The sequence below is a fragment of the Monodelphis domestica genome, chromosome 3, assembly GCF_027887165.1.
Source record: "Monodelphis domestica isolate mMonDom1 chromosome 3, mMonDom1.pri, whole genome shotgun sequence".
Lineage (NCBI taxonomy): Eukaryota > Metazoa > Chordata > Mammalia > Didelphimorphia > Didelphidae > Monodelphis > Monodelphis domestica.
Genome location: NC_077229.1, coordinates 98,057,839 through 98,070,904, shown reverse-complemented (window position 1 = coordinate 98,070,904; position 13,066 = coordinate 98,057,839). Strand labels below are relative to the sequence as shown.

The 13,066-nt window shown below is 43.8% G+C and overlaps 1 protein-coding gene across 2 annotated transcripts; it reads right to left on the bottom strand.

The window, feature by feature from the left end:
- Positions 1-123: 123 nt before the first annotated feature.
- Positions 124-7,305, bottom strand: ICAM3 (intercellular adhesion molecule 3). Of its 2 annotated transcripts, XM_007488560.3 has the most exons (8): positions 7,152-7,304; positions 6,939-7,012; positions 6,337-6,597; positions 3,514-3,837; positions 3,130-3,411; positions 2,759-3,010; positions 449-697; positions 124-359 (listed from the first exon to the last, which is right to left on the bottom strand). In XM_007488560.3, the coding sequence occupies exons 2-8, from the start codon at positions 7,003-7,005 to the stop codon at positions 178-180; spliced, it is 1,617 nt and encodes a 538-aa protein (XP_007488622.1). In that variant the 5' UTR covers positions 7,006-7,012; positions 7,152-7,304; the 3' UTR covers positions 124-177. The 2 variants fall into 2 exon arrangements, with proteins under 2 accessions (XP_007488622.1, XP_056678749.1); XM_056822771.1 differs by having other exon boundaries at positions 3,130-3,837; positions 7,152-7,305.
- Between the last annotated feature and the right edge of the window lie 5,761 nt (positions 7,306-13,066).

Here is a 13,066-nt window from a genome sequence, read left to right as displayed (position 1 = left end):
GCCTACTATAGGTGGGGAGGCGTGATTGAAGTGGCCGGCGGAAATGGTGAGCACGCTTTCACCGTAGCTCCACCCCACGTGGACTGGCGGAAGAACCAACTGAGAGCCAAGCAACAGGCCGGAGGCTGTCTCTAGTAGCTTTTATTGACCTAGGCCGCAGCTTCAGTCCTCGGGCCTCTAGTGTCCGGCTCCGGCCGCTCCATTGGCGTCCAGATCCTTCAGGTGCATGGTTTGGGGCTGGTAACTGCCCCTCTGCAGATGCTTTCGCAGGAACACAATTGTAATCGCCCCCGCTGTGGTCGCCAGCCCCAGGGCCAGCAGTACCCCCACTGCTATGGATACCGGGTCCCTCTGGGATTCTGCAGGGTCAGGAGGAAGAGAAAGAGGGAAGGTCAGGCTTCCAGACTTCCTAGCCAGCCTTCGCTCCCCGCCCCCTGGGATCACTCACCCAACACGGTCACGGTCACTCGTTTTTCTCTCTGGCCCTGACTGCTCGTGGCTAAGCAGCGATAGTGGCCCCTGTGAGCAGTGGTGACCTTCAGGGGGACCCCGAGGTGCAGGGTCTTCTGATCTTTCTCCCGGGCACAGGCCACTGATGGGACAGGGTTCCCACTAGCCTTACATTGCATAATCTGCGTGGTCCCTTCTGGCCAGGTCCAATTCCCAGGACATTTGACCTCTTCCAGTCGTGGACCATCTGGGAAAACCAGGAGGTCAGTGTTAGAGGCTGGAAAAACCCTGACTTGCTTCGTTTCCTCGAATAGCCAAAGGAAAGAGTCAGAGGTATTTATTCAATTAAATTGTAGATGGATAAAGTGCTTTAAGTGTCTTAGTGTAATAGGCTGCTGAATCTCGAGCCAGAAAGACCTAAATTTAAATGTGGCCTCAGACACCAGTTAGCTTCCTGACCCTAGCCCAGTCCCTTAACCTCCTTATGCCTTAATCTGCTGGAGAAGGAAATACCAAATCAATGGTAGTTTTACAAACAAAAAAAAAATCCAAACCCTATGGGATTAGGATTGATTGAACAACAACAAAGTGTTTAAATCTTGAAACATGAGGTAGCTGCTATTTTATTTACTTTGTAATTTTTGTGCCCAGGTCTGTCCATGTTACTTCAAAAACCTTCAGTGGGAGCAGTTAGGTGGTTCACCTCAGGTCTACAGATGGGAGGTCCTAGATTCAAATGTGAATTCAGATACTTCTAACTGTGTGACTCTGGGCTTAATTAACCCCAGGTGCCTAGCCTTTACTTCTCTTCTGCCTTGGAACTGATTTTTGATTCTAAGAAGGGAAAGGGTTTTAAAAAAGAACAAACCTCAGTAACCATTGTATGTAAGGGTAAAATACAAATTTCTGAGACATTATGTAACCTCTTAACACTTTACCAGCTATGTGACCATAGAGGCAAACTACTTCTCTGAACCTCAATTTTCTCATCTGTAAAATAGGTTTAATAAATACCTATAGTAGTTAACTTCACAAGGCTGTTGTGAAGCAACTCGAGATTTAAAAAAATTACATATTTATATAGTGATTACTATGTGTCAGCCTCTGTGCCAAGGACTTTATAATTATCACAACCCTGGGAGGCAGGTGCTACTCTTATTCCCATTTTTCAGATGAGGAAACTGAGGCAAATAGAGATTTTTTTTTTTTCATGACTTGTCCAGTCACAGAGCTAGTGAGTGTCTGAGGCTGGATTTGACCTAAGGTTTTTCTGGCTTCAAGCACAGGGCTCTACCCAGAACATCACCCATGATTAAAAAAAAACAAACACCCTTATCTTCTCTCTTAGAATCTATAATAAGTATCAATTCCAAGGCAGAAGAGAGGTAAGGACTAGGCAATTAGGGTTAGTTGACTTGCCCAAGGTCACACAGGTAGAAAGTAGGTAAGTTCAAATTTGAACCCAGGACCTCTTGTCTTCAGGTCTGTTCTCTAATCCACTGAGTCACCTAACTGCTCCTACCCCCAATAAATGTTTATGAATCTTGGGTATTATTAACTTCCACAGACTGACTCCAACCTATCTCTCCCACCTTCTGTAATCTTCCCCTTTACATAGCTATTTTCAAGCAAAGCTGTTGCCTACACTGTCTCCCTTCCTTGCAATACCCATCCTCCTACATGACCTGGGTTCAAATGTGGCATTAGACTGATTTCTAGCTGTGTTACAGTGGGCAAGTCAGCTAGGCCAATTGCCTTGCCCTTGCCATTCTTCTGGCTTAAAATTTATCCTAAGAAGGGAAGGGTGTAAAAAAGAGGAAGAAAAGAAAAAGAAAGATATATGTATCCAAATAGTGCCATTGTTTTGTTTTGTTTTTTAACCCTAACCCTTCTGTCTTGGAATCAGTATTGTGTATTGGTTCTAGAGCAGAAGAGTGGTAATGGCTAGGCAATGGGGGTCAAGTGACTTGCCCAGGGTCACACAGCTAGGAAGTGCCAAATAGTGCCTTTGAGGGCAGCAGGTATGGTGCCTTTCATTTTTTACATCTTCAGGGCCACTATAGGGCTCTGAATTTAGTAGTACTTAATATGTATTTCTTTTTTCTTTTTAATTTTATTTAATTAGTTAATTTAAGATATTTTTCCATGGTTACAAGATTTAAGTTCTTTTCCTCCCTTCCCTCCAATCCCCTCCCATTCCACTGGGTTTTACATGTGTCATTGATCAAGACCTATTTCCATACTTAATATGTATTTCTTGAATTGCCTGGACAGCACAAGAAATTAGTGGTCAAGAGGCTGTACTTACACAGGACTTGAAGCTGAAGGCTCTTGTTTCTCCATAATTTCTCTCCTATCAGTTCTAGGACAGCTTGGCAGGTAAACCAGTACCCATCGTATTCTTCAGTGGCTGTCAGGGAGAGCTGGGCAATCTCACCAGGTGAAGAGAGGGTGCCATTTATGAATACCTTGGCCCCTACCGGTGCCTCACAGGTCACATTCACTAAGGTCCCTTCAGTTACAATGGGCTGGCTAATCACCAGGTTAGGTAGAGGGAAACCTGAGGAAAAGGATAAGGGACCATTTTGTTATCCATAGAGACCTAAGCAGGGCCCTGACTTTGCCTTTGCCCTACCACCTCCCCCTGTCTCATCCCCATCAGTTTGTGATTCTCCTTACTGTAGATGGTCAGATTTCCATGGACTTCTCGGTTCTGATTTCCTAGAGTCACGTTGCAAGTCAGTTCCCACTGGCCATCTCTCTCTCCCTTTGCAATGGCTGTGGCTCTGAGCATGTCGTGGCCCTGGGTAATATTTGGACTCAGGTTTCTCCCTCCCAGGGACAAATAGATTTGGGCATCCTCCACCGGAAATAGTTTGTCAATCTCGCAGCTTACAGTCGTCTCCTTGCCAATCTCCAGAAGTTTAGGGGCTGTGAGGCGAGGGGAATCCTGGTCTAGGACTGAGAGGACAGAGAAAATGGAGGAAAGAAGTTCATACAGGTGGGAATAGAGTATGAAGGGTGTTGGCACCTTTGGGGTGTCCCCCTTTTGCCATCCCTTACCAAATGTGTGGAGCTCCACAGGGGTTGAACTGTTCTGATACAGGACTAGACCTTGTGATCCGAAGTGCAGCTTCAGCTCTGCTCTGCAAGAGAAATTGGCTTTGTGGTCCTCTCTACTGGCCATGGCTGTGACTGTGACCTCTGCTACCTTTTCTGGGTCTTGTTCAGAGACTGACTGCCTGCTCAGTTCCTGAGATCCTCGAAACAGTGCCACTGTCAGGTTTTGTCTGGGTCTCCCACCTAACACTTGGCATCGAAGGCTGAAATTCTGGCCCACGGAGATCCATGGATCCAGTGGTTCAAGCTCCACATGTTCTGGTGGTTCTGGGAAGAGGACAGAAAAACCCCAAATGGGCTGTGGGAGTAGAGGATTGCCTAGTTTCCCACCACCTCTTAGTGGATAAATTCAGCTTTGGACAGATTACAGAGAAACTTTTTTTTTAAACCCTTACCTTCCACCTTAGAATCAATATTATGTATTGGTTCCAAGGCAGAAGAGTGGTAAGGTATAGGCAATGGGGATTAAGTGAATTGCCCAGGGTCACACAACTAGCAAATGTCAGAGACCAGATTTTAACCCAGGACCTCACATCTCTAGGTTTAGATCTCAATCCACTATGCTACCCAGCTGCCCCCTGAAACTTGATTTAAGAAGACTTGCTTTAACAACTGCTTGACTACAGGGGCTGAGGGGAAATGACTGAAGAGAGACTCTAAATGAACACCCTAGTGCAAATACCAACAACATGGAAATGGGTTCGAATCAAGAACACATGTGAAACCCAGTGGAATCACATGTCGGCTATGGGAGGTGGGGGAGGAAAAGAAAATGATCTTTATCTCTAATGAATAATGCTTGGAAATGATTAAATAAAAAATTATGTAAAAAAAAAAAAGAAGACTTGCTTTAAATATAAAAACCCTTCATGACCTAGCCTCCTTCTACCTCTCCAGCCTTCCTTTACCTTGCTATCCTGCCAAATGCTTATTTTGATCCAGTGTCACTGGTCTCCTGGCTGTTCAAGGAACAAGATCCTCTCTATCTCAGCTCTGGGCATTTTCTCTGGTTTCTCCATGCCTAAAAAGAACTCCCTCCTATATTTTGACTACTGACCTCTCTGGCTTCCTTTAAGTCTTCTCCAACCCCACTTAATTCCAGTGCCTTCCCCTTGTTAATTATTTCCTATTTATCCTGTCTTATCTTGTTTTATATAGATTTGCATGTTTTCTTCCTATTCAATTATAAACTTCTTGAAGGCAGGGATTGTCTTTTGCCCCATTTTGTATCACCAGCTCTTAGCACAGTGCCTGGCACATAGTAGGCACTTGATAAATGTTGACTATCTGAATCTAGTTTTTAAACACCTCAACATTCATTTTAAAACATTTTTTAGAACTAATAAGGCTTTTTCTGGTTAAGTTGATCAAGCTTTTTAAAACCTAGCTTTTTAATTCAGTGAAAGGTTTAAATTAATACCATTTTTTGTTAAACCCTGAATATACTTTCCTAGGTGTTCTGTAATCAACAGATTTTTCCAAGTGCCATGTGAAGAAGGGTAAATGAGGTTCTTTCTCAGGGTCATAATGTTTATTGAAAATTATTGGCTGGCCAAGAAGGAGGCAATAACTTGGCCAGGAGATTGTAAGATCCTAAATTTATAACCAGAACAGACCTAAGAAATAGACCAAATCCCTTCATTCTACAGATGAGAAAATTGATCCAGTCACCTTGTCCCCCTAAACTCCCATCCCCAAACTTATATCTCCCCCCACCCTCAGTTGGGACTGCCTTGCTGATTCTCTTGGCATTGGGCTCCCCTTTGCTGCCTCTTCCCTCCACCCCCACGGGACTCTAGCCATCTTTTGGAATGGAGTTTCCCATTGCCCACATCTTTCCTCCACACCCCCCTTTTCTTCCATTAAAGCTTTGCTATATTATTTTACTCTTGTCTTGTCTCTTGGATTGAACCCATATCAGTCAGATTGACCCCTACATGGCATGGTTCACTGGAGGCTCATGATCTCTGCTTCACATGCCCCAGTCATTCCCACCCCAGGACCCTGCCAGAACCCACAGACTTCATAGCACATGCCCTCACCTGACACCCAGGCCATGGCAGTCTTGCCTAGGAAGGGGACATTGCTGGCTCAAATAGTCTGAGACAGCTAGACATAACCACTGGGCCTGGAATCAGGAAGATCTGGGTTCAAATTGTGAGACAAATTTAATTTCTCTGACTCATTTTTTGTTATTTAATAAATGATTATAAATTAAACTACAGTCTCCAGAGCATTTAATCTTAACAAAAACTAGTCTCATGTATTAGCTGGGCAAGTCACTTAATCTCTGCCTTAGTTTCCTCAACTAAAATGGGGGTCATTGTACCATCTACCTCCCAGGGTTTTATGAAAATTAAATGAGATATTTATAAAGCATTTAATATAGTGCTTGGCACCCAGAAGGCACTCTTTGAATGCTCGTTTTGTTGCTAGTCATCTTAAGATGAGAGAGGATAACCAGTTCCCCCAGAGTCTTGATGGGGCCTTTTGGGTTAGGAAGAAAGGAGACCTCAAAGTTAAGAGTGCTAGAATGATTCCAGAGATAATAATCCCAAGAGTGGTTGCCATAATGCCAGTGAAAACTATTGAAAGACTTCCAGGTAAGGCACAGGGAGGCCACAGGAACCATTTCCCTGTGCCCAGGAAATTTGCTCCCCATATTGATAATCCTATAGCAAAGTTTTAGTTGCATGGTCTGAGGTATATTTTTGGGCCATAGTCACTAGTGGTGTGCCACCCCCACCTCACTGGCCAGTCACTCACGAATCACAGTGACAGTGGTTCTGTTGAGCATCTGATCTTCTCCAAGGCAGTTGGCAAAGCAGAGGAGTTCGGTATCCTTGATCACATTTCTCAGTAGGAATTCTTTCCATCTGGTCCCATTGGCAACTTGTGTCTTGTTAAGTGGGGTCTCCAAGCCAATGTATTGTGGCTGGTCACAGTTTGTACTGCAGTTCACCAGCAAGTTCCCCCCAGGAGCAGTCACTGGGTCTGGGGGTTCTATCCATATGATCCCTGGAGCCCCTGCAAACAGAGACATGGCAACTGCCTCAAACTCATTCTTTTTAAGAATGAGTTTTTAAGTTTTTTAAGAACTCTTCCTGGCTTACCAAGTGTCTGGGCCCCTTTCTCACCCTTCTACTCACATTCTCCTACAGTCACAAAAACTTGCCCTCTGAGGAATCAGCCTCTCCTGGGACCAAGCCAGGTTAAGTTAGTGGATACTGCTCTCCAAGTTATCTCTGGGCCCCTGGTATAAAAACCTGGGTCCCTCTGATCCCTCCTTGCCTTTTCTCAAAGCAAAAAGAGGATAAGGGCCCTGGGACCTATGGGGGAGGAGGTCCTCTCCCTAGCTTGGATCTCACCTGAAAGCATGAGGGCAAACACCAGCAGGTTCAGGGAAGCCTTTGGCCAAGTCTTGGGGCGTGCCATGCAGGACCTACAGTGAGTAGGAGATAGAATAAACACAGAGCAAAGTCAGGCTTCCTTTAGGCTTCCTTCAGGCTTCCTTCTGGCTTCCAGCAGTGGGGAGCAGCGTTAGTGCTGAAGTTATAGCTTCTAAGCAGAAAGGCTTCTACCTCAGAGGAAATAGCAGCTCCTGAACTCCCAATTCCCAGCCTGGAGGCTGCCCAGTGAGTATAAGTGTAAGAAAGATGGGACCAGGTCCATAAGACAATTTTTCAGTCCCAACAGAAGCATCTCTGATCTGTATGAAATCACTAGTCCCCACCCTCCACAGGAAGCCACCAGCCCTTGGCCAATAGTTAGGGTTAGGCCTTCTTCCTTTCTGCTAAGCAAGAGACTTGAATGGTGGAACTAGAGTGGGGGAGGAGGGATTGATTGTCCTCTGGACAATGTTCATTGCCCAGCTTTGGTGCCCAGGGCTGGGCTCATTCTGTTTCCTCTTTGCATTTCACAAGCTTCTATAACAGGAGAATCAAAAAAAGATCTTAGGGAGCATTTAGGGCTAGAGGGCAGGACAAAGAACTATGGGTGAAAGAAGCCATTTAAGCTTGGTGTCAGCAGCAAGGACCTACTTGTTAGAGATAACCCCAAGCAGGACCAGCTGCTTTCAGAAAGAAGGGGATCTAGTCCACTGGAAGCCTTCCAGAAGAAGCTGGATTACTGCTGGTCACAGATGCTTGAGTGTGGATTCTTTTTCTGGTATGAGTTAGGCCAGATGGTCCCATCTAACTCTTAAATTCTGGTCTGGTTTTACTGAGATGAAAAATGAGTCCCAGAAGGGTTAAGTGACTTGCCCAGAGTCACTTGGGGAATAAGTTTTTGATCCAGATCAGATCCTAGGGCCTCTAGTTCCATAATCATTCCTTTTCTCACTCAATCACATTGTTCTCAATTGTCTCAAAGGAAGGAAGGAAGAAAAGAAATAAGCTCTTAGTAAGTATCTCCTGTGTTCTAAGCATGATGCTAAGCACATTTTACAAATATTTCATTTAACCTACAACAACCCTAGAAAATAGGTGCTATTATTACCCCCATCTTACAGTTGAGGAAACAAAGAAGAACAGATTAAAGCAATTTACCCAGGATCACACAGCTAGTCTGAGGTCCACATTTGAATTTGGGTTTTCCTGACTCCCAGGCCAACAACACTGAGCCCCTTAGCTGTCTCTGTTATATGGAAGAGTTCATAGAGAAGAAAGTCTTTATAATAGCTCTGTGTTCTGGCATCCCTATCCTGTTATCAGTGATCACTAGAAAGTGGTTTAGAAGTTAGAAGCCTGGGCTATTGTCAGAATTCTTAACTCTCTTCCCTTCCCTCAAACTCTTTCAAGAAGGTGAGATTCCTAACAGCCTTATTACTGAGCATCAAAAATATTTTCTGAGCACATATGAAGAAACTATGAATAAGAAATGCTATGTGCCTGGGAGCAGCAGTGAAATGGTGAGTGCTGAGGCTGGAGCATTGGATAGGAAGCCCAATTGTTATCTTTTTCCTGCTATGGATCTGACTGGGCCAGAAAGGGGCTGTCTCAAGAGCACAACCTACTTCTGAGGCAGGCAGGGGGTAAAATGGATAGAGCACAGACCCAGAATATCCAAGTTCAAGTCCAGCTTAGGCACTTGTTAGCTGCATGACTCATGGCAAGTCATTTAACCTGTTTTCTCAGCTGTAAAAAATGTTAATAATCAGAGCATCTACCTCCGAGTAATGTAAAGATTGAATGAGAGAATACATGGAAAAGACAGCACATTTTAAGCACTCTATCCTTTTTATTGTAACAGTGCCACATCTGACATTTCTATAGCCTTTTAGGGCCTACAAATGCCTTCCCTCACAACTTTAGGAGGTAGGTCATGGAAATATTACTCTTTACAGGTGAGGAAACTGAGGCACAGCAATTACTTGCCCAGAGTCATAAAGTTAGAAAGTTTCAGAGGCAAGACTCAAATTCAGGTTATGGCAAATGCTCTCACCTATACCAAGCTACCTTGTGATATATATAGTGAGTCTTTGTCCTCCCTATTCTGCTACTAAGTATTGGGAGGACTGGATCATGTGAAATTAGGTCTGTTTTGCTTTGAATCCTTGTTCCATCATAAACAAACATTTTGCATTTTCAACTTCTCCCTCTCCTTCCAGCTTCTGTCACTCTTAGGGACTCAGCCATGCTTCCCCTTCTCTCTACCCAAGGAGACATCTTGGAGCATCCTTTCATTACTGGGGTTCACACCATCTCTCAATCATTCTCATTCTGGTTCTAGAGGAGGATTTAGAATAATCTTAGCTCCTCATGGCCACTTCTCAGTTCTCTCCTCTATTACCAAGACTTGGCAATCTCTTTCTCTGTGTGTGTATATGTGCGGGAGGGGAAGGGGGTGTGGAGGAAGAAGAGAAGGGAATAACAGTTTATTAAATGTCAGGCACTGTGTTAAGCGATTTACAAATACCGTGTCGGCTTCTGGGCTTGTTAAGGTTTGAATGCTGAAGAATGAACAGAAACTGACGCTAGGCAAGCAACTTCACAACAAAAGTTCCTATTTATTGTACATTAGAGAAAGATTTTTATCGAGGCTAGAGTGCTAAGCATTACATCATATTTAGGAGGCGTTTCTTTCCCACAGAACATTGTTTATGTAAAAGCATTACCCAAAACATTTTTTAAGACTTCTTTGTAAACCCAAGCAATTCTAGGGGCCAGAGTTCATTCCCAGATATCTCACCTGCTATTTGCATGAACAGCTTTGCTGTGACCTGCAGAAGAACACTGAGGTGTCTCTGTGAAAATTATTTGTGGCTTTTTTCTCTCTGGGTCAGACCCCAACATTTATTCATGGTTCTTTTCTCACTGGGTCAGACCCTAACATCTCTTTGACCTTATCATTATCTCATTCCATAACACCCCCCTGAGGAAGATGCTATTATTAGCCCTGTTTTGTAGTTGAAGAAACTGAGGCAGGGATTAAGTGACACCCAAGCCAAGTTTCTGAGGCTGGATTTAAACTCAGAGCTCTGTCCATTGGGCAACCTAGCTGCCTATGCAAATATATCACCCAATCCAGATCCTTGGAGTCATCTACTCTCTTCTTTCTCAAGTAGCTTAGTACCTAGATCAAGTCTTTGAGCCACCTCAACTTTTGCCTTTGACACAAGGGGTGAAAAGCATTGCCACTGATGGCTTTCCAATTCTTCAGTCACCACAACTCCTAGGACCTAATTTTCCACTCAACTTTAGCTACTATGAGGACTGACACACTTTTCATTTCACCATTACCCACAAATGTACCATTTCCGTCCTTAAGAATTTAGAAAGACTTTTCTCTGACCATAATTTTTTTTTTATCATTTTCTCTCTCCCTTTGCTTTATAACTTCTTCTTCTTCATCATCCATATTCCCAATTCTTCCAGTCCTTATCAGTCTTTTAGGCCATCTGGTCAACTGCTTTGGGTTCACTTCCCAGTCTTGACCCTTTGGCCAACCAGTTCAACATTAAACTCTCCTCTCCTCTGAAAGTCCATTCCCCTTTTTATCCTTTCAACAGTCAAATCTTTGCCAAAACCGAATCTGGTATCATTACCACCGTTCATGTCTGTACAGTACTTAGCAGAGTGCCTGAGAAACATAGTAGAGGGTTAATACATGTTTATTAATTGATTGATTGACTGAGTGCTTCTGTTCACTCATTTATTGCTGAATTTAGCTGATGGAAGTCAGGCAACCCAGATGAGTCTACTACAGATTTCTGTTATCTAATTTCAAATGGACACTGTCTGCAACAGAACAATCTCTGCATTCTTCCTTGCTTGATTGTTTCTAGTATTACCAAACTATAGCAGTTATATCAAACCTACTAACCTTCCCTCAAGCCTCCACTATCCACTCCCCTCCACCTTTCTTCTCAGTAGAGGACATTGCATCATACTTTCTTGAGAAAGCAGAAGTCAGTTATTCACCATGAACTTCCTCTCACCCCTCTTCTCGTTATACTTGAGACCCCTTTGATGTCATTCCTCATTACTTTTTCCTTTACTCCAGTTTCTGATGACAAGATGTGACTGTCTGCCAAGCTCATCCCTATATACCTGTGTACCTATAATTCCAATCTCTCCCACCTCCCCCAAAGTTGCCTCCACAAGAATCCATCCTTTCTCTAACTTTAGATTAACTTCAATCTCTCCTTATCTACTGGTTTCTTTCTTGATACCTACAAATGTGCCCAAGTTGTATTTTTTATTATTTTTATTTTTTTAAATAATATTTTATATGATCATTTCCAAGCATTATTCATTAAAGACAAAGATCATTTTCTTTTCCTCCCCCCCCCCCTCACCGGCCAACGCGTGATTCCACTGGGTATCACATGTGTTCTTGATTCGAACCCATTGCCATGTTGTTAGTATTTGCATTGTGTAATATCTTTGGTATGGAGGGCTTGTCGTGCCCTCCTAGGGCAGCTCTCCAGCCTCTGACCCTCACCTGACACCCAGCTCTCACTTGTGGCTCCTAGTAGCTGCTAGCATGCAGCAGCGGCCACACCCCGGACAACGGCTTCGACAGGCCGGCTAAACCTTGTGAGGGTAGCCATCAGGTCTTCGTGGACCCCTGGTGAACCAAGGCTTTGCTTACCCAGCATGTGAAGACTGCTTCAGCGGAACAGGCGGAAGAAAACAACAAGAAGGTTCAATGGCTGAGAGGGCGATGCAGCAAGGCACTGTGGAGTGCTCAGGGTGTGTTGGAGCACAAAGGACAACACGGCCATCCATTGCAGCTGAGGAAGTCTCCAAGTGTAACAACTTTTCGTGCCACTGGACCCAGGCTTCCAACGCCAAGAGTGGGACAGTCTCTGTGCATTGACTTTTCCTCTTAAATCTTCATGCACAAGTGTCTTTGTGCACAAAAACGCACAAAGACAATCCTCATCCTCAGTTACGGAGAGACTACTACTACCAGTATTTGCATTAGAGTGTTTGTTTAGAGACTCTCCTCTATTATGTCCCCTCAAATGCTGTAGTCAGGCAGTTGCTTTTCCTAGGTGTTTCTACTCCCACAGTTTGTCCTTTGCTTATGGATAGTGTTTTTTCTCCTAGATCCCTGCAGATTGTTCAGGGACATTACACCGCCACTAATGGAGAAGTCCATTACGTTCAATTATACCACAGTGTATTAGTCTCTGTGTACAATGTTCTCCTGGTTCTGCTCCTCTCACTCTGCATCACTTCCTGGAGGTCGTTCCAGTCTCCATGGAATTTCTCCACTTTATTATTCCTTTTAGCACAATAGTATTCCATTACCAACATATACCACAATTTGTTCAGCCATTCCCCAGTTGATGGGCATCCCCTCGTTTTCCAATTTTTGGCCACCACAAAGAGCGCAGCTATGAATATTCTTGTACAAGTCTTTTTCCCCATTATCTCTTTGGGGTACAAACCCAGCAGTGCTATGGCTGGATCAAAGGGTAGACATTCTTTTATTGCCCTTTGGGCATATTTCCAAATTGCCCTCCAGAATGGTTGTATCAATTCACAACTCCACCATCAATGAATTAATATCCCTACTTTGCCACATCCCCTCCAGCATTCATTACTTTCCTTTGCTATAATGTTAGCTAATCTGCTAGGTGTAAGGTGATACCTCAGAGTTGTTTTGATTTGCATCTCTCTGATTATAAGAGATTTAGAACACTTCTTCATGTGCTTATTAATAGTTTTGATTTCTTTATCTGAAAACTGCCTATCCATGTCCCTTGCCCATTTATCAATTTGAGAATGGCTTGATTTTTTTGTACAATTGATTTAGCTCTTTATAAATTTGAGTAATTAAACCTTTGTCAGAGGTTTCTATGAAGATTTTTTTCTCAATTTGTTGTTTCCCTTCTGATTTTAGTTTTTAGCTCCGAGGGCTCCTGATAGGATTAATTTCCCCTGGGTTGGATTGAGTGTGTCTTAAAGCAGGGACCTTCCCTGAGACACGGAAGGAAGGATCCAGCCAGGGGGCAACAGGCTCCCTTCTGTCTCTCTCTGTTTCC

Coding starts and splice junctions, on each gene's coding strand:
- ICAM3 (XM_056822771.1), bottom strand. CDS start 7,005: ATGGCACGCCCCAAGACTTGGCCAAAGGCTTCCCTGAACCTGCTGGTG. Junction 6,598..6,938: donor GTTTGCCCTCATGCTTTCAG/GTGAGATCCAAG, acceptor CTCTGTTTGCAG/GGGCTCCAGGGATCATATGG. Junction 3,838..6,336: donor AACCACTGTCACTGTGATTC/GTGAGTGACTGG, acceptor TCCTCTTCCCAG/AACCACCAGAACATGTGGAG.